This window comes from Athene noctua, chromosome 20, assembly GCF_965140245.1.
Source record: "Athene noctua chromosome 20, bAthNoc1.hap1.1, whole genome shotgun sequence".
NCBI lineage: Eukaryota > Metazoa > Chordata > Aves > Strigiformes > Strigidae > Athene > Athene noctua.
In genome coordinates, this window is record NC_134056.1 from 2452113 (window position 1) to 2476626 (window position 24514).

General features: G+C 43.5%; 1 protein-coding gene across 7 annotated transcripts in view; it reads right to left on the reverse strand.

The window, feature by feature from the left end:
* Positions 1-24514, reverse strand: part of DAB2IP (DAB2 interacting protein) — a 207365-nt gene that overhangs the window by 98233 nt on the left and 84618 nt on the right. For all 7 annotated transcript variants that reach the window (XM_074923654.1, XM_074923653.1, XM_074923656.1 and 4 more), the window contains exon 3: positions 20169-20287. In XM_074923654.1, the coding sequence (XP_074779755.1) occupies positions 20169-20287 (119 nt within the window). The remainder of the gene's footprint in view (positions 1-20168; positions 20288-24514) is intronic.

Sequence of the window (24514 nt, forward strand, 5' to 3'; positions counted from 1 at the left end):
GCCTCCCCTTCAGAGACACCCTTCGGTGCATCCATGCCAGCCACCCCCTGGGGGATGGAACTCCTTTCAAGGGCATTCTCCATCCTCTGGCCATTTACTGGGCAGGTAAAGACCGGACAATCCTAGAAAGGTCTGTTTCCCTGAGATCCCAGCATGATTTTTCCTCTCTGCAGGCATTTTGATAAAATAAAATTAATACCCAAATATGCTTCTCATCAATCCATCGATTCACCTGCTGGCAGTTTCAATAATAAATTAGACCAATATGAATTATTGTGTGCACAAACAGATGTCAAACCACAATATGCTGTGATCAGATCAGATGGGCGTTTCCTAGAAAAACAGTATTTATACATATTTTGTAGAGAAGGTGCATCTGCTCATTCAGAACCCCAAAGAGGTAGGACTCCCAAAGAGGATTGGGCACTTTAACTGTTTCGTGGACTAAATCCTAAAAGGAACTGGTTTTATTCTGGGAAACAAATAGCTGTGGGTTTTTTTTTCTAGTTCTGTACTCTATTCAACTGCTCCCTCTCTAACAGATTCAACTGTAAGAAAGCCTGAAACTGCCTTAAACTTTATAGCTTTCAGTGTATTGGCACGAGTCACTCTTTTGTTGCCATGACCCGTCTCTAGTTTTGTCCACAAAAGACAACATCTGAGACCTGGACAAGAGAACCCAAAGGAAAAACCAGAGACCCCCACACCTAGCTAACGTCTGCTAGAGAACGAGACACGGCACCCAGGCTGGATTTTCAAACAACACGCACCAATACAATCTCCCGCTCTTCCTCCCAGACCTCCCTTTCCCCCGTTAAATCTCCCTGCTCTCAGACCCCGCTGGGGATCCTCCAGTGCTAATGCAAAGCAGAAGAGACCTGTTGGGTGATTGACTCCTCCAGCACATCCTCAAGGACCGTGTCAGTCACAGGAGCGCTTTCGCTGCTTCTCCCGGCAGCCTGCTCCAGCCTGACACGTTGGCGTACGCAGGTGATTCCCTGATGCCTGCATCTTCCCACCTTGTCCCACGTTTATCTGTCAATTATCCACCCTAAATTCTTTCACCTCCCCACTGTTGACACCCGTTAAATACATGGTTATGAAATTGATCCCCTGTTTTCTCTCAGCCGACCTAGATAACAGAACTGGCTGTGCTCTGTGCTCCGTTCAGCATCTCAAGAATTTATTCAGAGACGTTTCCCAAACTCTGAATTTGATCCTATCAAGGGGCTATGTTTAGATCACACATCAGGGCCTCGCCAGACGCTGTCCCAAAGAGCATCCATCATGGCTTTATTCTACTTTGCTGCCTCCAATCTAGCTCCCAAAAATGAGTATATTTTAATTACTGTTTTCTGAGAATTGGGATTATTTTCCTTCTAAATGTATTCCTCTGATTATCTCCAGGATTAAATTCATTTGGTTAATTACCATCCTTTTAATTTGTTTAAGACTATGTTTCTGTTTCCTGTGCTGTAACACCTCCCTGCTAGCTCTGCCTGCATTTATTCAGTGCCTGACAGACTCCCATTTCGGGGAACAAATAGAAGATTCCCATAAAACCACACACCGAATGACGCCTTGCAGGCAGAGCGAGCGATCTCACCTAAAATCCAACATCAGAGAATCACCATTCAAATGGTGATAAATACACTTTTATTGCTCGTGTTTGTTCCTGGAAGTCCCGACCCTGCGCCCGTTGGGGTTTCAGCCGCGCAGCCCCGGGGCTCTCGGGGAGCTGCCAGCCGTGGGCAGGGACAGCGGGGGCTTTCCCGCCATCCAGTGACTCATGAGGACTCACAGCTTGTCCCCAAATGTTCAAAACCCTCCCCGGCAGCTCCCGGCAGAGCTGAGCCTTCTGGAGAACGAGCAACAAAGCCTCCATGTCAGGCAGCCACCCCGCAGCCTCCCTCAGCTGCCCCGGGTCTCGCCTGTCCCCGGGGCCACCCCAGCCCAGGGACACAGGCCGGTCCCACCCAAGGGTGCCCCAGGGGCCCCTCCCCTGAGCAGGTGTGCCATGCTCTCGGCCTCCCCTCTCTGGGCATCCCACACCATCACGGCCTCCCACTCTCTCAGGCCTCCCACACCCTCTCAGCCTCCAATTCCGTGTCCAGTCTGCACACACAGTCCAAACTATCCTCCTGTCAATCACAATATTCTATATCATCTCAGTCATTTGCCAAAACCCAGCAGTTTTGTACCTAATGCCCAGCTTATTCTATCATCCTCTTATTACTATCCCAAACCAGAGGTAGACAAATTCCAATTTCATTATCAAGATCTCGATTCCAGTCAATGACGCACATACTGGAGGAAACCTAATATAATTTTACTAATTTTCTAACTCTTCTAATATAAAAAATAAAAATCTTCCACGGATAATGCAAATAAGACCAATGGAGATGTTAGGAGAAATTTTGAATATTCTTAAGCCAATGGAAAAGCCTCCCAAAAGGAAAGGTCATGGCACCTAATTGCATTACATACACAGACTTCAACTGCAGGAACACGAGAGAGCATCCCATAGTTTGGGAAAAAACACAGAGCTGTACACATTTACTGCTACACGTGTACCACTGACTGTCCCAGCTGCACGGACACGTACCTTGCTCTCACCGTTACCTTAGCAAGGACAGGAAATTCAGTTTACAGGGAATTTGTACGGCAGCTCAGGACACTCTCCAGGGCTGCCCCCGGAGCCTGTGCCTGTGCCCCAGTGCACCCCAGCCTTGGCGGCACCCCTGTTTCTTTTCCAAGCCAACATATCTCCGTCTTATTCAGAAAGCTGTTTGTCCCTTAATAGGGCACATTTTCCAACTAGCTTTGTTGTTCTGCAAATTATGGGCTATAGAGAATTAATGGCTGAATATAAATCAATTTAGTTCACTGAGAGTATGTGTTTTATGTGGTAGAGGTTTTCAAAGAAAAGTAATTAGTTGATTTGGCATTTTAATCTTCAGAAAAATAAAGAAGCTATTTTTCTGCTAAGAGGATGTGTTTGAACACATAAACATAAGCTGTATTTTCTGAAACTATATTAAGAAATATTATTTATCAGCTAGATGTGGCACAGCTGATAGTTATTTCCATTGTCTCAAGAAGATTCTTTGCAATAAAGAATTCACCTCAGAGACTGCATTTTACTTTCCGAAGTGCCTGACTAGAGGCGTTCAAAAAGCCAGATAAGTCCCTTTCTCTCCCACTAGGTTGCTTCTAGGGACTGTTAGAAGGAGATGGAGGGAATGACTTCGAGGTCACCGGCTCAGAGCCGACCTGGCGGCAGGCAGGAGGGTGGGTGCAGCCAGCAGCAGTTGCACAGCCTGCGAGAACCCCCTGGGAGGGTCAGGGGCTGGTGTGTAACCAAGGAAATTTCTCCATGGCTGCACTGGGGACTGTCCATCGGGCCACGTTCATACAGCAGCAAATACGTACCAGGGAAACAGAAATACTTGTCTGCTGCATGTGTCTGAGGAACAGACAACCCCGTTCTGCACTTGAGAGCCTGCAGGAGCTCAGGCAGACCATGCAGGATGATTCAGAGTGACTGACCCACCTCCTGGGGACTATTGCATAAGATGCCACCGCTTTGCAATTTGTTTTCCTCCCTAGTTGCAGCGTGAGTACCTGAAGCTGAGAGGTTGCTTTGTGCTTTGTGAGAGAATAAGCCTCTCCCACTGGAGAGTCTCATTTGCCCTCTCTATGTCTGTGTCATACAAAAAAAAATTCCACCTTACCCCATTTGTTGGATTTCACACATTAACACCCTGGGTGTGCTTAGCAAAGACAAGCCAAAGCTACCTTGCAACACATTTGAGTTTGCTTTCCCCTACTCCCCACTAACGACTCATTTAACAGCAGCACAGCAATTAGAAAATCGATATTCCATTCAGACACGAACATTCCATCTAGAGCATTACTTAAGGAATGGCTCTTTGCCTCGACAAAGGATAAGGCAGAAAGGACACGCTGGCGTTAGGTTATCTGATAGATTTAAGATGATTTCTCTTAAGGCCCACACAGTATTTGCAAAATGTTTCAGGCTGGGTATAGCCAGCGTGGGTATGACATTCCACTAATAAGCACCTCTGTGCCGGGGAGTGTGCATATAAATACAGTTGCAGAGAAATGCAAGCTTGCTTTATTGTTTAATATCATACCACCCACCTGAATAAAACAGAGCCTGACACATGTCATAAGGAATTACGCTAAGAATGCAAGGCCTTTAGGCATCGCAGCCCCGTTTGTATTCCGGTTGTATTAACCAAACATAAAATAAATAAGTAACAATCACATCTTCTTTGCTATAAAAGGATTTTCCAGCCATTCAAGTGCTTACTACATTGCGGTTACAAGCTCCCTTACTAGAAGTGCAAGGGCAGCAAAGGGGAAGAAAAGCAGAGACAAAGCGAACAGCAGAAATCACAATGGAGAAATTATTCTGATTTGCTGCATTTGAGTTTGTGCTGGAAGATTACAGCGCTCCCCGGTCGGACGCAGCGCGGCAGCCCCGCCGTCTTCCCCGAATTCTATAATTAGTATCAGTGATTATTCAAGCAGGATTCAAAACGCTGCCCATCTGCAGAGTCCGGGGTGGGAGCAGTCTGTTTTAGTTTCATCTGATTTAAAATAAGAGCTGTAATTGCCAATTGTTGTTGTGGAAAACCACTCCCTTGCACGCAGACAAGCAAGGATGGTAAAACACTATGTGGACTCGGGGAAAGTCACCACCTTTCCGAGTCATTAGAGAGAGTGACAACAGCAAAAATCCCCTAAACTCAAAGCAAATCCAGCCGCATTCCTTCCCACCTTCTGCCGAAAACTGAAAATCAGATATACGTGTTACTAAATTAAGTAGCAGAAGAAATTCCTTTCGCAGGGAATACTGGTGATGAAAGCTGTACAAAGCAGACTTCCCTAATCCACCCTACGTACTAATTCCCTGGTTTGTCCATGCGCGTGTGTGTTGTGTAAACCATAATTATGCCATCTCACAATTTACCACTTAGCAGATTCTCAGCCCGTTTCAGCCTGTTACAGCTCAGCAGAGACAGCAGCTCATGACCATAACAAAAAGGTTAGATTTTTCTGCAAACTTACTGACACGGAATAACGTGACCTCTTGTATCATGGAAAAGGGCAGTGCAAAGATGAGCTCCAGGAAAAGGGACCACTGCTGACAAAGATTCCTAGCAGTGTACTTGGTTGGGACCTCTTTCTAGTTAATGCAAAATGAAGTTGACCATGGGAGCGACCTGTAGAACCTTTAAAATAGGTTTGTGATGAGGTTGCTATGAGTTGGATGCCATGACACAGAAAAATTGGAGCTCTCTGACCTCAGAAGCAGCACAAGAAACAACTACACAGAGCTAGACACTTGACTGAGATAAAACATTTTCCAGTGTACTTTTTGATACAAAGGATAGATAAAATCACTGGACAAAATAGCCCATCACAAACTGCTGAATTAGACTTTTTTTTTTTTTTTTTTTTTTGGTCAGGTGATTCATCACTAAAATAATTTTTCAACAAAAAAACTAATGAAGAATTCTCAGTAGATCTTTCAGGTGAGACAAAATGAGTATCATTTTTAAGGTTTACAAATAGATGTAAACAATAGTCAGATTACAGGGAGAGCTGCAAGGCCAGTTCACAATATTTATTAAAGTACGAATTTACTAATCACTGTTTCAAACAGTTGGCCTGCCCTAATCTCCACAGAGGTATAAAATGGGTTTGGAAGATCTATTTATGTTTAACTCGATTATAAGGATGAACAGTTAGGAGTCGTCGATTTCTCCAATATATTTTACTGATACCAAACAGTGTTATTCTTTGTGTACCAAACACCAACAGCACGAATCACATTGAATCCTGTATTCTTTATGCACTGACATTTATAGAAAGAAAAAAAAAATGTAAGAGGAAGGAAAGTGTCCAGAAAAACTACAGAGCTGAATGATGCTTTTTCAGCTTATTGGTGACAAGGTCTGTGGTTTTAATACATCACATAGGAGAAAATAAAAATGCCAGAGATGCAGGTGATACAGTACTCATCCTATTCTGAAAATACTGACACATTACTCTTGCTTGTAACTTATTAGTCAGGAGCAAGAATGCAACATGCCAGTTTGGAACAAAGTAGGATAATGGTCTGGATGAAATCAAGACTGTGGAATTAAATGTTTAAGGGAATTTGATACTTCCAAAACCTTCAGACTTATGATTGGGTTGGTAGAATTATTTAGGTCAAGTCCTGTTTTGCATTTTAATTTAAAAAAAAAAATAAAAAATCTAACCTGAGTTTCAGAACACCAAGGCCAGGACAGTTAGCGCAGGAAATTATTGATGAGTCCTCAAACCCCAGGTAGTGGTGTAGGACTAAAGCAATTAAGAGTTACCATTTGGTTGCCTGAAACCATCCTGGTGACCTGAGCCCACTTCTCAGCAGCAGGTACCTAATCCTCAAAGAGCTGCCGACCCAGCTCACAGTAATTGAGTCTCCCCGGGGCACGTGTAGGCTGAACGAGCTGTGGGGCACAAACAGCCTGGTGCCCCCCGCAGAGGGCTCTGTGGCAGGGGCTCAAGGCACGCTGTCTGGGAGGCGTAGGGAAGGCTGCAGTGCCACATATGCTCTACCTGTTGTGAGGGTAGAGAGGGGACATCCCCAAGCTGTCAGTCAGGGCTGCATTCATACAGGGGATTTTTTTCATTTGGAAAAGTTGTTATTGGAAAATGTCACTATTCATTGCCAAGAGTTCCTGTGATGCAGTAACTCTCATTACACCTAAGCCCTCTCAGCACAAAATAGCCACACACTGATAACCTGAATGTATTTGCTGCAGCTGCTGTTCCATAGACTGCACTCTTGTACAGTCAGGTTATTTTACATGCTTATTAGCCCCATTATTTTATAACTCATTCCTCTGTGTAATGCTGACTCTATATCACTTCATTTTAACAAAAGGATATGTTCCTCCGAGACAAGGAGGGACGAGGAGTCTGGGAGATGGAAAGGGAGGGTGGAGTAAAGGCAGCAGGTCGTGGTGAGCCTGGGCTGAGGAAGTGCCTGGTGGCATGGGAGCCCTGGAGCCTCCCGTGGGAGCCCTGGGACCTCCGTCCCCATGGGAGCCCTGGAGCCTCTGCCCCTGCTGCTCCTCCTGCTCAGGAGGGTCCCCTCGGGGTGCTCTGCCCTGGACGAGGGCTCCCAGGGGAGCAGAGGGGGGAGCGAAGCGGGAGGGAGGCAGCCTGCACCCTCCTGGGTGCTGGCAAGGAGCACCACGCTCAGAGGCAGCGCGTTGTCCCCCTGCCAGAGGTGTGGGGTTTGCCTGGGCCACGCCGCTTCGACATGTCTGTAACCCCCCAGAGCCATGGCACCCAACACAGACTCGTACAGCCACGGCACTAAGGTCCCTGCTGCTCTCGCTCGCAGCCATCGGCACCGTTCCCACGAGCGCCCTGACCGCCCTGGAGAGGGAAGAGGTGCCGACGCTCCACTGTCCTTGTGCCACGGCCCACACTGCTCGAACCACGCATCTAGTGCTGCTCATTCAGTAACGCTACCTGCTGAAGTCTTCCGGCAGCCAGCCTACCCCTGTTTTCTCCTTCATCCTCCACCCCAGAATTTCTCTTAAGGTCCCAAAAGCGCAGAATCTGGATGCTACCAAACTAATACCTTCATGTTTCTCGTGTTTCAGTCTTCCTCAGTTGCAGCTCCCAACTCCCCTAAGACACCTGTCTCACAGATGCACAGAACATAGAGAGCGCTTCCAAGAAAAACAGGTGTGGAAAAGGTGTTTCTTCCAACAGCATACTAATGTACATGTGCAATACATTTATTCGGGAAAGCCTCAAGAAGTGATATAAACCATGGAAAATAGTCTAAGAGGAGTCTGTTTAGCTGGAAAAGACAAGGAGAGACAACATGACAAATGTCCCCTTAGCAAATTATCAGCAAATAATGCATGGTAAAATAAGAAATCGGCTGTTTCTATTTACTGTCTTTTACTAAAATGGCCAAGGAATAGATAATAAAGATGAAAGATAACTAACAATAGATTAAAAAATGTCAGTGATATAAATTATGTATTGTACATCTCACTGTGTCTGTGGAATCCACTGATACAAAATGTAATTGAGAAAAAAAATACTTCACGCGACTCAAACGGGATTATTATTTTTTAAGACAATGAAACTTTTTATAACATTCAGAAGAGATAACCACGCTCTTGAGTCAGGGACTAAGCCAACCATGAACTGGCACTGGGCTCCTTGGGCCATCACTCTGATGGGCTCTCATCATACTGTTTTTCACTCCCCCGCTACCAAAACGTTTGCTCTAGCTGAGGGGTACGTGGAGGCTCTGCCTGTTGGGTGAGAGGGTTGGAACTAAAGCTAATAAAGTGAGCGATAGCCTCAACATGAGTGACTTTATCTAAGGAGGGCAAGACAACCTGCCTCAGTTTGTACAAAGAGAGAGCTTTAGATATAAAGGCATCAAGTAAGAAAACTTCTCTCAAGTGCATGTCAGAACAAGAGGGCCATGATAATGAAAAAAAGACAAATAATTCTTTGCCCTTTTCTTGCAGGTTTCACTCAAGGACCTGGAATTGCTTTATGAATACATATCACAGAAGCTGCCAACAGTCTTGGGAAGCAGCAACGTTACACAAAGATCATAAGCCACATTTAAGAGATGAGAATTAAAAAAAAAAAAAAAAATCAAATGCAGAAGTCAGCTGATGAATTTTTCCTAAGTTACATGTTCTGTTAGAACATGTTAAAACAGAATCAAGATTATTACCCACTCTGTAGGGCTCAAATGTCTGTGTAAATGAAGCCAGGAGTAACCAGTTAAAGGAAGAAGGATTGAGGAGATTAATATTAGTTAGACTTACTTCCCTAGATGGCTCACAGAGCTTATAATAGAATAGGGATGCAAGAAAGCAATTAAAAGAACTAACTTAAATAAATCTCTAAGTGCTGAAGGTTTGCCAGAATATACCTCTAAATTCTTCTGCAATGCAACCAGGCCCCTTCCTCTAGGGACTTTCTAACAACCTTTCAGACATCAGGATAATTATTGCAAAGTGTGACCCAGACTGTGGTTACTGGTATAATCAAGAAAACCCCTTGAGGTTTCAACATTAGACACAATCTCACCAATGAAGCAGACTTTCAACTGTTGGCTAACGTTACCGTAATGACTAAACATAAAATTACGTTCTCTGGGACTGGGTGATGCACCCAGTGGTTGGGGTTTACACTGTCTGCTGCAGGACCGCTTACCCGGACGGGCTTGGGTATCTCTTATGGATCTGCCACAGCCTTAATCCTCAGAGAAGACTCCTGGCAAGGAGTGCACTGAAGGAGGTAGAACAGGGAGAAGATAGATAATGGATGGAGAGAGACAATATCTAAATGCTCTTATCCTAAGGGTAGGATATGGCTAGTGAAGTGTTCCTGCTTTGGCAGGCTGGGCACTGCTGTTTCCTTGCAACGTTTTCTAAGCAAAACTTGCTCCCCTGATGTTTCAACTCCTCAAACAGTCTGAGTGCTTTATCTCTTTGGGAAGCTTAAAGACTGTAGTGGATTTGCTAGTTTCTGGTGCACAGGGAACTTCCACTGCTGGGATATAAATCCTTGCTTGGTTCTAACATGCAATCTCCAATTTAAGCAAACAGGGAGTAAGGAAAGAAATGAAATACTAATTGCAATCCAAATTGCTCCATCTTCTATCCACCCCCTGCCAACCCTCCTCCCTGCTCCCTAATCCATAAGGTCTGAGTGATGATCAGTGAATAATTAATTCTGGGTGAGCTGAAGAGGTTTCCTGCCGCGAGCCTCTGCTGATGCGATCCCCAGTTCAGGAAGCACATGGCGAGCATTCGGCGGCTCCCCATCGGTACCCCTGGGTACCCAGCACCCACCAAGGCACCCCCGTGCACACAGCCTGGGTGTAATCACTCTGCTAATTACACTTTGGTGGTCAAACCCTCGGCGCTCACCAACACAGACACTGCACAAACAACGCGTACTTCTGTATTTACTTAGAGCCTTAGTAAAGGTATAGTGAAAATGCCATAGTATGGGGCAGTCATGAGCAATGTCATGTCAGTAATTAAAAGTGTTAAAGTAGAGCACGGAAGCAACCATTTCAACATGTCTCAAAAGAAAAAATGCTGCAATGTTGTTTTTAAACCGTGCAAACCCGATCTTCTGAAAGCACAAAAACTGAAATCAAAGTGAGCTCACAAACAGCCCAGTTTTATACCTCAGTCTCCTCCACCGATTCAGAATGTGAACGTGTAGGAGAAATGTTACGCTGCAAATGTCTCTTCCCTTTCCAGTAGTCCTAAACCGAACCTCCTCATCCAACTACCACCAAATTCAAGCAACCGGCAACTTGAATTCAAATTATCTTCTTACTGTTTTTTAGCAAGAGCCAGGGCTTGAATTGTTCATACGTCACAAGGTAGCAGGAAACATTTTTTTATTGTGATTGAAAATGCCAGACATCTCTCACACACACACACACACACACTCCAGACTCCACAGCTTCAAGAGACCTTGGATAACTGAGAAAAGCCTCCAGAGCGTCTGTGTTTCACTCTGGGCTGGCTGCAGAACTGCTCTGTCTGTGCCCAGAGGGAAATCCCACCCGCAGTGCAGTGGCTGACCAGGCAGCGATGGGGTGGCCCGTTACCCCTCGTCGGGGAATCGTCTCCCGGCGGCTCACGCAGAGCCTGCCCCGCGTTCCCGCCCCGGCAGGACGGCGCTTGGCCTTCCCCAGTGCCCAGGAGGATTATGCCAGGCAGAGCATAAACAACAGATTCCAAGATGAGCTAATAGCAGCCTTCAGCTTTTCATTTCAATTCTCAGAAGCAATGCTTTTTCAGAAATTTTGCTGTCACCAAAAAAAAAAAAAAAATCATCCTTCTCTCTCCCCCTCTCTGTATATATACATATTTCAAGTGTTACTATATAGCAACAAACATATCCATAATGGAACAAAACTCCCCACACAGCAAGGACAGCAAAATATTAATTATTCAAGGTACATACAACAGAGTTATGTAAATCATTTGGTAACTACCACAGGACTACTTTGCAGAGGGACTCCTGTGGGGAAGAAGCACTGAACGGTTCAAATAGGGGATGTGTGTAATCTCTCATGTACCAGCAATGGAGCGTGGGGGCTATTGTACAGGGCCAACATAATCCCAGAGACATTTGTAAACGCGAGCAAAGGGGACAGCCTGATATAATACCTATGGCTTTATAATTACTAATACATTTAAATCATTTTGTGAATGAGTGCCACCCTCCTGCACACTATCAGTCATGTACAACGCATGCCACATTCCTTTCTCATATAATTACTTATATAACACACATGGATTAAAGCTAAATTTATATTTCTGGGTTTAATTCAAATCAGTTAAGTATTTTTAAACAAATTATATTTTAATTCCAGCTAAAATGCACTGGCTTAATTCAATTAAAATCAGTTCTTGGTTCTTTTCATCACACTTGACCTGAATTTTGCTGAAGAGAACCTAAATAAGTGAGACATTCTGTAGTTGTACTGAAAAATCAAAATTATAAACACTGCCAACCAGATAAACAAGATCATAATATCAGGATCATAAGAGGATATCCATACGTGAACAAGCTACTAGTCTCTCTAATAATCACTTAAGAAGAGGCTCCAGATCATAAGGTATTATTAAAGAGTACGGTAAGGAGGAAGGACAGAGGAGAATATTTTTCCTCAGCCTGTTTTTTGATTCCCTCCCAGCTGATGGATGAACTTGACACAGTTATTTTATATTCACAAGTCTTGAGCATCATTATACCCAGTGCTGTGTACAACTAACTGCCAGCAGTGAGCTCGATGCACAGGCTGCCTCCAGCTACAATCAGCGGATTCCTGAGCACGACCACTGCAATATGAAATCGGATAACAAGATATACATGTCAAACATCTGCGTCTTCCAGCTCTCTGAACAAAGGCTTGAAAACCTTGCCCACCTCAGTTGTTACATGTTCACTTTCAACTCTTTGTCCCTCACGCAGATTTTCCAATCAAGGTTTTGAAGCGTTTCAGTGAAGAACAGAGTGAACTTGTTTTTAAACATTTCCTCCTTCCAAAAGAGAAAGACATTTATTGCTAACACTAATTGCCAATAGAAATGACTGAGTAGAGGACAGAAAAATTTGATCCATGAAGCAATGTACCTCTCCTATGAGATGGGAAGTGCCATTTTGAAAGATGGAAAACTGAGGCGGATGTCAGGTGGGTCTCTCTCCCCTGTGCCTACACAGCACTCGGGGCCGAAACTGAGAGTATGGTTTGACACTCTATCTCATTAAATGCAACTGTACACCGCTGCTGAAAGGAAAAATCCTTTTTCTGCCACCTTCCCATTACTCTGCAGTTACATGAGTTGGATCAGTGCCCTAACCAAACAGAAAATCATCCCCCTAAATAATAATTTCCCACTGAACCAACTTGCTAAAGACTGCGTGATGACTGGATCTGCTGCAAGGGGCACACGTGGCCAGGAGGCAGTGGGCTTGGGCAAGCAAGACCATTCCTCTTAGTTTAAAAGTAATGTTTTCATCATGAGCAGTCTTCTTTGTGTGCCAGAATGATTAAGCCTGGGATAGAAGTATCTTAGTTTTTACTGTAAACAAATAATAATTCAAAAAGCAAACAGAAGAGTCTAGAACTAACAGAACACATCTTCTGGTATAAAAGCTGTAGTGATGTCATCTTCTTTCTCTTTTTTTTCTTTGAGTTTATTGACATGAAGAGTAATGCTAATGTAATTGCACTGAAATTCATGCACATGAAAATCTCACCAGGGCAAAGTCAGAATAAATGGTCTGTTTGGAAACAAAATGTTAATGCAATGGAGTAGCAGTATCTGCCTTTGATCTGAAGAATATCAAGACACCATGAGCCACAATGCAACTTAACTGTCACCCTCTCTCAGAGTCTTGGCTGAAAGGATACGAACAGAAGTATCTGCTTGTAACCCCGAGGTGTACACTGATGCACCACAACATCATGTCTGTCGGGCAATGGCCAAATGAGTCAATAATACGTATTCAGACTGTGAGAACAGTAAAATGAAGGAAAGCATCCTTCTATCCATTAATCAACCTGATCTTCTGCTGCAGAAACAATGCCTTCCGATTGTCAGCATTTACCAAACATTCTTCAAATGCTAACCATCTGCAGCTGTAATACAATGCTTTGATTACAAATGTCAAAAAGATAGAGCATAAAATTAACTTCTCCTTATTTAGTAGGTTTAGAGAAATGTGGCTTCATGCTACACTAATTCAGTGCCCTCAGTATGAAAACTCCCCATTATGATGTCTCGTCAAATTAGAGCCAACGATACAACGATGTCATCTCTATCCTCACACAACACTATATTTTGTAATTAAGCAGGACAGTGAAACAATGGCCTTGCTTATAGAGAAAAGGTCAGGAATGCAAAACATATTTTTGCAAGCTAATTGTAAGATGCATGAAGCCAATTATCCCAGTAGCGCTGCATATGCCTAAGCAGGAAGGATTTTATAATTTTACTACATGACTCCAAGTCAAGTCAAAGCACAGGCTGTACCCTCTGGGGCACTGTGCTGTTTGTTTGGACTGTGAGGAAACCAGGAAGCAGAGAAATGTGAAGAAGGCTATTAAATAATTCCAGCCTCTTAGCCCTTCCCTTGTCTACGGCTTGAAAATTTTTCTAGGAATTAATATAGGCTTTTACTGAGAGATATTAGACATGGCCACCCTGTTCAATTAGGAAGTTAATTTGAATATGTAGGATAAGGGGAAGTGTTTATGTATTTCTTTGAGAATGTCAAATACATTTACCTCAGGTAGCCTCAGATACAAATCACCGATTTACATGCTTGTGCAAAAGCCTGAACAAATATATATGTGCATGCGTGTGTAACAAAACCTAATTACGAGGAGGAATAGTTGAGACCTTGCTGTTGCCTTGGGAGAAGCTGAAAGGCACCACATTGTTTCCAGTCTGACTCTGCCCTTCTTGGGGGTATTAAACGGCTTTAGCCACGAGGAGCAGCACACTCCTGAACGGGGCTTTATAACAAATATTTTTATGTTCACAGGCCGGTGGAATTGATTTTTCAACCTCCCAGATTTACCAGGAGATCTACTTCCCTTAATTAAGAAAACGCAATGCAAAGAGCACTGTCTGGGAAAGGGTGTGAGCTTTGCGGAGCCTCCGCTGGCGCTGCCAGGGCTGCCACGCTCAGGAGGACGGAAACTGCCCATCCCACACCCAGTTTCAAACACACTCCTGCCCTAACTGCTCCTGACATCAGCCGTTACCTGCGGATCAGACTGACTCCCAAGGGGAATAAATGCCAGTCTTAACACAATGGAAACCCGAACCACCTGTATAAGGGAACTGTACATTAGTTTTACAGAGCACAGTGTTAGTCTTTCTTCTATATAAAGGATTAATTTTTTTGTTTCAATGCTTCTCAGAAAACCCCTCCAAAATCCCCTCTTTTCGTTAAGAGTATTTTCCTTTTAAAAATATCTGAATACCAGTGTCTAAACTTCATAATACCACGAGAAGAAGATGAGGAACATAACAGTTTCTGGTGAGAACTGGTAATTTCCTCCTGCATCTCTCCTTCAAAGCAGTTCTCTCTGATGTTCTGATGTTACTTTAGCCTCCTAACATAGCTATTAATTAGGGATCAGTAATTAACTTTATGGTTCAAGAAATATTTTGCAAAGGAACCCCATTAAAAGGCTGATTTGCATAATCCAGGACAAAGTAGCCTTGATATAAGTATGAGGCCAGTCTTAATCCTGAGACCGTCCTTGAATCTTCAAGCTACGTACATTTGTTCCCTGACTGTGAGGGGATTTGGAACAGACACAACTCACTCCAGGAGAAATCAGACATTGTTACCTGCTGGACACTCCCGTTCCTGACTTTTCCAGATGTTTTATTTTGCACTTTAGTTATTGTTGACAGTGCTGAATGATTTCCAGATAGGAACTCAGCAGTGTTTCCTCAAAATAGTTTCATTATCATGAAAACTAGAGGCTCCTGCGCTGTCCTTAACATGCTGTTAGTGTCACCCTTCGCTGTGCTCCTACTATTCTAAGTCTTCCAACTTAGAAAGCTTCACTGGGTAATGCCGTGTGAGTAAGGAGGCAGAAGAGAAAGGAAACTCTCCAGCACTTGTTCACACAGATCTGAAAGCCCTTCACGCGTTCCGGGGTCTGCTCGTGTCCTAGTTCTGCAGGATGAGTCATTCCTCTTGCCAAAGGAAACGGAGTGACTTCTTCATCCTTTGTAATGCAGCACTCGCCATATCCTCATCAAATTTAACCAATCTCATCATGCCTAAAAATATTTGGCATATCAAGTTTGTTGGGAATAAACAAATTATAATTAGATCTAAAAAGAACTCACAAAGTTTACTATAAGAGTACAGATGTTCATAAGTTATTGATGCTTTCCTATTGCATCAAAATAAGCTTCAGGATCATTTGAAAACCCACAGAGCAGACTGCATTAGCACTAGAGTAGGAATTAAATGTGCTGCACTACATGACTTGTACACTTCCTCTTCCCTCTGTGGGTTATAAGTACAAATTTTTGATGGGACTAAAAAAAAAAAAGTTTAAGGAGGAAGTAGCAATAGTGCAAATCCCTGCTGTTATTAATGCATGGCTGTACCCCTTCCAAGGCTGAGGCTCATTTAACAATCAACCATATGCTCAGACGTTTGTAGTGCCAAGAAAAAGCTTAAATAGAATGTTATCTTCTGGAATTATGAAAAAAAAACCTTGCGAAATAATCACCCATGTTAGTTAATTGAGAGTCCCTTAGCATTAAATAAATTCTAGGTGCACTGAGGAAGAGTGTCCCTAGGAATGCTCAGCTCGGGGATTACATCGGAATACGGAGTTCCACCGAGTGCCCGTTGTCCACCACGTCAAGACAGGCTGAAGGGATCTGTCCCGCGGAGCGATGCTGTGCCCCTGCCCTCTCAGAGCTTGTATAAAATCACGGCAGCCTTTGACAGTTTCAGAGGACATGGGACCAAGTTCATATATTTAGATTTAAAAAAAAAAAAATTCAAACCCACCCATATAAAGCTACTTTCTAAATTCCTGCCAAACTGTCAGAAATTATCTTTACAAGATTACTGTAATGAAGTGACAGCAGTGACTGAAAAGTTCACTACAACAAGAAAACAATCCGAAATGCACTAACAACAATAATCAACAACTGCAGCAGAATAACCTTCTCTCCGTTCTCTGACTCTACTCCCTCTGCCCAAATCCCAACCTAGAAACTTTCTCCATCGCAAATTTTGTAGCAGAAATGTGGGTCCAATTAAGAAACATCCATCTGCCAAATGCTTGATTTGTGGCTGATTCCAGAGAGGCTGCTACAAAGACAAACATTCAGAGCTCCATGATAAAAACTTTGTTAGCTGCTGTAATAAATCAGGATGCAGGAGACGTTGTTAGCCAAAAGCCACTTTAACGGACCCCTTTTTAGCTCTAACAAGCAATCTGACCAGCCAACAAATTGAAAGGAGCACTCATTCCACAATCCTCCTTTAAATCTCACATTCACATACACTGATTGTGCCAGATTAATGCACCTCTCATACAGGATACTCGTTACACTTGGTCTGATTTTGCTTCTCTTATTCGCAATCAATTTTATTACTGTTACTGCAACAGGACTCCTAGAAAAAAATCGTTGCGCAAAAGACTGGCAAAATTTGGCCAACTACATCAATATGAACCCCACAGTAATTTACTGAAGTTAGTGCAAACCCCTTATTCCACCTTTTTTCAAGCAAAAGGTCTCTTCTCAGTCAATGTAAAATCCAATACCATGAGAAACAACCATGTTTCTTCTACAAACATAAGCTGTGCTTGACTACAATCAATGTATTTTTCTAACACACCACTTTAAGCAATTCCTCCAATGTTCTCTACGGATAAAAAAATGGTTGGCTGAGGTTTTAGTAAAGCAGAATTCTCAAAGTTTTCATAGTTGCTCTGAACATGCACGCACACGCCATGGCAGAACTGCAAACAGCTGCCTGGCAATGGACATGGGACCCTGGGAGATGGCACGTCAACTCGACAAAGAAAGCCCCATTTCAGAGCTGTCAGCTCCTCCCCAGGACGCAGTAACCAGGCTTTGTAAGAGCAGCTCTGCAAGACTCTGCTGGAAACCTGGCTGTTCTCTTTGTGCCAAGGCAAGGTATGAAAACCAGACTCTACCGACAGAATTAACAAGGCGATTCCGAACTGATGGCAGTAAGACATTCTGTGACTTTTCCAATGTTTAATGTTATTTCCCTGCTTTCCTTTGTTATAAAACTCTGTACAAATTTCTCACTATTGTAGGAGGTAATAATTTTCCGCATAAAATTTACACGATGTATTTAAATGCATGCATTAATCAAACACAGGATAAAAAGCATAGATATATTTGATTATATTCTCAGCTCTGCTCTACATACACACCACATCCACCTTGTTAGCTGCCTGCACACGTATGTGCACATTTCATATATTCATACGCATCTGCTGTACACAGCAGGATAAACAGGACATGCAAGCAAAGAAAAAATAAAGAACTAAGAGGCATGACACAGTACCGATTTAGATACACAGAAGCCAAGTACCAGGATCATTTGTGATCTATTATAGCTCAATATTTCAACCTGGAGTGTTTTGACTGCATTTATTGCACTATTCATTTTTGCTATGGCATCTCCCGCAAAAATTCTGTGAAGCTCCAGAACAGAACACTGTTACAATGGTTACTTCCATGAGCAAAGGAGCAGTTTGTGAACAATCAGCCTGGATACAAGATGGAGTCAAGAATCAAATATTTAAGAGGCAAATATTCCAATACCAGATGCTTCATTGAAACAGTTCTTGGATTTCATGACAGACAAGGAAGCACAGCAGAATATGCACGAGAGTGATTTAAAAGACTCAAGCCCTTTCATATACAGGAGTGAGTGCCTTGTGCATTTTAGCAGACATGGATGGGGATGTTCAGGAAGATGAAATTATCTTCCGTAACCAAAACCTCGATGCATGACTGAGAAGCCCAGCTGCTGCTTTTCTTTCACCTCTCTGAGAGCAACAGTACCCAAGGCCAAGATCTTCTGCAGAAGGACACTTGCTTACACTAGAGATCTGACACTACGGTGGGAATTAGGGGACTAACAGCTCGCTGTCAAAAGCTACCTAGTGTCAGACAGTTTCCTCCAGATCAGGGCACGTCTGCGTATCATAGGTGAAGTGTATTGGTGAGCGATACCTGCCTAATAGAAGCCTTTCATTTTCAGTTTCTAAATACTCAGATAAGCAAATCCTTGGGTTTTATTCAAGGCTGCCAAATGCTACCTCTCCTCTAACTCACCCTTTAAGCTCTACAGTAAAAAATGTGCTACAGCCATTCACTGAATCTCTTTAAAGAAAAGTTGCAGTAAATCTGGCTCTCTCTGAAAGGACACTGCCCAGCAAGCTCCAGGGCTCTTGTGCTGGGAGCGCAGAGAAATTACAAGGCTTAATTTGGGAAAATGACTTTGGCTGCAGGGCTGGCCAAAACAGTTAATTCCCATGTCTATACTGCCAATTCACAGAAAGAAACAAAACTCATCTAGGTAGAAAGAAAATATTGTCTAACGTGCCTGTTCTTTGAGTGAAGCAGCAGCACTGTAGGCAGGTTCCCGGCCGCCCGGCTACGCTTGTTCATCTTCCGTATGGAACACAGTGCCCTACTTCGAGCATTTGTGAAAACTGCAGCACAGGAATCAAATCAACTCTTGTCTTCCCAGGTAGTAACCCCTGAAATATTACTCTGCACTGACCAGCAGAATTCTTTTACTTGCAGAATCCAAAAGGAAAGAGCTTATGAGGCTGTAATAGGTCAGGCAAGGAAAAATCCAGACTGACAACAGTCATTGGCAGGCTTCAGAAATTCCCAGCCCCTCCAATGAGTAAGTATAGCTAAAACAAAGTAAAAGTTGTCATTGCTTTTAAAAGTGAAGCATTTACTCAATGGATTCTAAAGTACCATCTTGATATTTTAAAATGCCACTGCTACAAAATGGTTACATCAGTGTATATCCAATTTGGCGTATTTTTCAGACACAGACTTTTCTTGGCACTTAAATACTTCTGTGTCATTCCCCACAATGATTCATGTAAGGCTGAAAGATCTTCCTTTTGGAAGCAAACCACTAGTTTGTTTCTGTGGTTGGCAATGGAGTCTGTCTTACCCAACCATGACCTTGATCTGCATGTGAATTTACACATAAATCTACCTGGAATGTGTGCCTGTCTCATGCACACACTGATGTGAATCTGCATATACATAAATACACACAAACCCACTAAAGACCTACTATACTTCCTAACTGAGCTGAAGAATAAAAGCGAAGCCTCACTTCTCCTTTATTTTGCTTGCAATTTGCTCCAATGCTGGCCATCCCGTGTCAAACACCTCATCCGACCTGTCTGCACGTTCCCTGCAAACACATCCCTCCTGGACTGAAGGATCCTGCCATGGCTCAGACAGAAAAAGCAGCTTTGGCCACACGCCGAGAATCCATCTCAGTATAATGACGGCAGTCAACGGCTATGCTGAGGATCTACGTGTGTGCACGGGGAGAGAGGCATTTGGGGAGATGATGGTTGTTATTGTTCTATGTTATTGTTCGTACACCGTGTAACCCAGTAATGTTCAATGTAGTCCAGTGTGTGAGCATCCCTCCCCTCACTCCCTCACCTGCATCGGTCGGCTTTGGCTGCTGCGTCTATGTGCTATTTATATGCTGGTGCATCAACTTAGGATTTATTGGGGAAAAGAAAGCAGAGCAGTCAGGCTTCTCCGTACATGTTATCTGACCTAAAAAAGGGAGGGCTTGCACTGTGTACTCGCCAACGAATTAAAATGACCCCTCTTGCAATTAAGCAAGTCTACTTCTATCACAGATGTGGCCCTTGCTCCGAATAAGATAAGCAAGATATTAACAAGACCTGGGAAAATCAATATCCTCATTCTCTCTCACACACCCTCCTCCCCGCCCTCCGAGAAACGTCCCCTTACCTTTCATTGTCCACACTCCTGAAGCCAGGTAAAATGTGCCGGAAGCTGCTGTTCCTATCGAGCTTCGGTTGGCTCTTTGTCCTTTTGATGGAGCCTTTAAGCCGACGGCTGAGGAACCCCTGTGGGGTGAGACAAGAATACTAAATTACAACAAAAAAGGGAGAAAGAGAGAGCGAGCCCTGAACCTGCTCTCTTGCACCGAGTGCAGCCAGGCAAATTGTTCTCTCCAGCTCCCTTCATGTGCGGCTGTTGGCAACGCCGCTCCTCGCTGCCAGCCCGGCTCCCCAGCTCGCAGCCAACATCTGCTCCCAGTGCTCGACGAGGCCAGGGCGCTGCGTCGGCGCGAGACTCCCCGAAGCCTCCGTTACCCTGGCAACCATCAGCTCACATAAAAATACTGTCTGAAAGACAAGACTAGCACATTACAACTCCTGACGGGAGGAGAGGCTGCGATGTGGGGCTCCGGCTGGCCCAGCCTGGCCAGGCTGGCAGCCCCATCTCGCAGGCACAGGTACAACACATCACCCCCTCACCAGCAACCATGAGACAGGCAAGAACTTAATTACCTGATCGGAACCCCCCAGATTTTCAGCCATGGCTGGCAGAATTGGACTCAGGTGTTCTAGCTACATGGAAAAATCTCCTATAAAGCATTCATAACCCCAGCGTGTGGACGCGGCAGCTATAGGCACTACCTTTAGAGAAGAAAGAGACCCTTGCGCTGAACGTACAAGCGCCTTCTTCTCCGCTGTGCCTCCTCCCTCATGGAACATAAGTCACAGCTCCTGTAGTGTTCCACAGCAAAGCCAGCACTAAACGTTTTAATAGCAAAGCTTCTAATGTGTTATTTGCTTATTGTTAGGAGTTAATGTTCTACATAATCTGAACATTACATTTAATCTCTTGGCTAAATAAGGCAATAAAAGTATAATACTACTGTGGCGTCCAGCATTTACAGTGTATGAGAACAGTCATACTGGGTCAAGCACGTTAGCTGGAGAAAGCGGGGTAGTTTTAAAGAGAAACCAGGATTTGGGGGTGAAGCTTGAAGAAGTGTTCCTTTTACGCACCATCATGCCACAGAAATAAATTAGCTATAATAAGATATAAACAACCTGGCAAATCCCTGCACAACCTGAGGTTCTGCACACGCTGCTTCCCCTCCCCATCGCTAGGAGAGGGCGGAAGATCCCCTCTGCATCGAGCACAGATTTTGACATGCATAAGGAACAAAGTGTGAGAACAGGTATCCTTCCACTGGGTACTAAGCCAGCACCCCAGCCGTACCCACAGAGCACTCCTCCACTCCAGGCGTGAGTCTCAGGAGTTTCCCCAGTCAACCTTAAGGAATGGATAGAGGTCATGTAGCCTTGAGCAGCTCCCTTTAATAAATTAATACCCTTTACATGTCTTGCAGAAAGATAATCACAGTCTAACTTCTACTGAGCCTGTCATTTGTTCAACGCCATCGGAACACTCCTTCCCCACCTAGGGTATTCATGGGTCACATTATGTCTTTCTCAGGTTGCAAAATTTCCTTGGGCGGACTGTGCAGCTCTTGTTATGGAAGTGACTTTCCTGTTTGTAAGGGCATCAAGAATTTGAAACATCCAGATAACCAAAGGTGTTTCACATTTATTAAGTGCCACTTTACTTACAAACGAGGTATGTAACATGCATTCAGGTGAACTGAGTATTTCTCCGGGAGCTATTTGCATGATTGAAATAGCACGACGTATATAACAGAGGCCATCAGGTTATACAATTTGCCATCTTACAGAAAGCCAACACATAAGACAACAAAGGCCTTTTCAAAAGTGTTTTGTCCATGAGAAACAGCTTTAGAGAATTTTTACGGTATAGAGAAACCTGACTATGAAACAGCAAATCTGAGGATTTGCATTATCGACAGCATTGCTAAGATATTTCCCTTGGTACTCAGACCTTAGCCAGCCTCATACTCATGATATCAACATGATATCAGCCTCATACTCATGATACCAACTCTTCATGCTCTTGTTCTTCTGGCTGGATCAGGCCTCTGGTTGCCTGCTATGGAGACTGGCCAATATTTGCTGTGAAGGAAAAGATCAAAAATATCCAGCGGGCCAATCATGCAATATTGCCCTAAACACCACCGGTGAGCAGGTTTTGCCCAGAAGCAAGAGACTGAACTTCCTTTATCGCTGTCAGCCTAGCCACAAATATGTCATCATATTATCAAGCCACTTCTTCAAATCCTGTAATAGCTTTGAACTCTGGACAGGGACTTGATAAGGAAAAAAACCAAATACCTTCTGCGGCAAAGGATCACAGCTTTCTTTCACTACCTTGTATTTCACATCTCGACAACTGTTAGATGATTCGTGCAGGATTTGGAAATTAGAATTTAAGGCTGCAGTAAGACATTACTTTCCTTCTGTTTCCCATTGTTTTTGCATTCATTGCTACAGGAAGGAGATCACACTGTGCCATTTTCAGTTTTCATTGTTAGCTTCCTTGGGAGAATGATATGTCAGATTTTAATGCTGATAAATTATGCTGCTATAGCAATACTTTGCACCTCCATAGCGCATGCCAGAGATCAGAAAGTCGAATGTGTGAATTACTACCTTCTGTAGTTTTTTTAGACGGGGTAAGAAAAAAAGAGAGAGAAGTTGGCCTCCATAAATACAAGAGAGAGAATCTGACCTGGGGTGTGACTGCCGTGCTTTCCTGGTGAGATCATAAGAACATCATCCATTTCTGCTTCATTTATAACTTTAAACAACATTTGATTCTGATCTCCAGACAAATGAGGCTAATCCTACCCTACGAACACTGCCTACTCCTCTAGCCTAGCTGCATTCTTGTGAGTTCACTAGTAATTAAAGTATTGCCCTTTACATTACATGTTCTTCATATGCTTTTAAGTTTATACTGAGAGCTGTCTGGGGCAGAATTTTGTCTTCCGATGTGTGGGAAGCTTTTACCACCAGTAAAAATATCTTAGAAAAGATTAAACTACTAACTTTGGAAGGTTTCATTCAGAAGAAGTTAATAGACTGTATGAAATGACAATAAATAGAAATCTGCAGAGCCCAAGAATCCCTTCAGAATTTGCAGAGCAGAAAACCATGAGGGAACAGACCCTGTGGTGCTGAGGGTCCTTACCCAAGCCTGAGCTCAGCCCGGAGCAGACACCCTGGCCCTGGAGCGGGCAGAGCCAGGGTGTCGCGCGGCGGCGGGGCCTGCGCTATGCAACGCTGTGCCGCGTGGCGAGGTGTGGGCACGTCAGCGCGGTCAGAACTAGGGCGAAATCTGCACAAATGAGAATAATGCTTCTGCTTCATTTAGTACAGATTTGTCTTTGTTTAGCCCAAATGACTTTTCGAGTTCTGCTGGAATATAATGAAGCAAAACTCAGGCTAATATTAACTTCCTTTTAGGCAGTGGACGACAATTAAACCATGAAATACCGTCTTAAATGTAAGCAGAGGTACTAACTATTTAAATTAATCCCTTGCACAGCCTAACTTCTTCTGAGTAAGAGGAGATATTTTAGGGTCACTGGAATAGAGACAACCATTCTGGTTCAAGAATATAGTACCATGCAAACCTGGCACAGTTTTATGGAAATTTCCCATCCATCAAAGCCCACAGCAGAGTGTGGCACAGCACTCAATTAGCCAAGCAAGAAAAAAGACACACAGAGCTTGGACTGTGCAGCGATTTTAACTTTTTTTTAAGTGCAAGGACCTTGCTTTTCTTGTTTTGTTTCTGCAGTTTTGACTCTGTCATCCTCAGGTCTGGAAAACAACTGCTCTAATCAGAAAAGCTGACTGAAGTTATAATAAGACACAAAGGACGAGGGCAGGAAAAAACCAAAACAAATCCTTTTGAGGAATGGCTTAATCACAACCAGTGCTACTTAAGCTAAAACAGGACAGGCACAATTCAAAACAGGACAGTTATGTCTGCTGTGATTTGGGCTGTTTTTTCTTACTTACTTGGACAAACCCAAAATCTGATGTCATCATCTTGCTGCAGATGGAGGAAGATGGGATTCTCATTTTAATTTTTCCTGCTTCTCAGTTTGGCATTTACAATTATTCTAGATCTGGAAATGATCTTACATTATAATATTTAAATATTTTTAATGTTGTAATACTTTTAAAGCATACATGCAAACCCATCAGAACAATATGCCTTTGAGATGTTAGGAACTGTGCACTTCCATACACCCTGGGCCAACTATAAGAAAACTAGAAAGAAGGGAGAAACAGGAAGGGGTGCAAAACTGAGTAGAGTGTTAAAGACAGCAAAATCTTGAGCTCCTGTTTTATTAAACATAAAGTAATGATGCA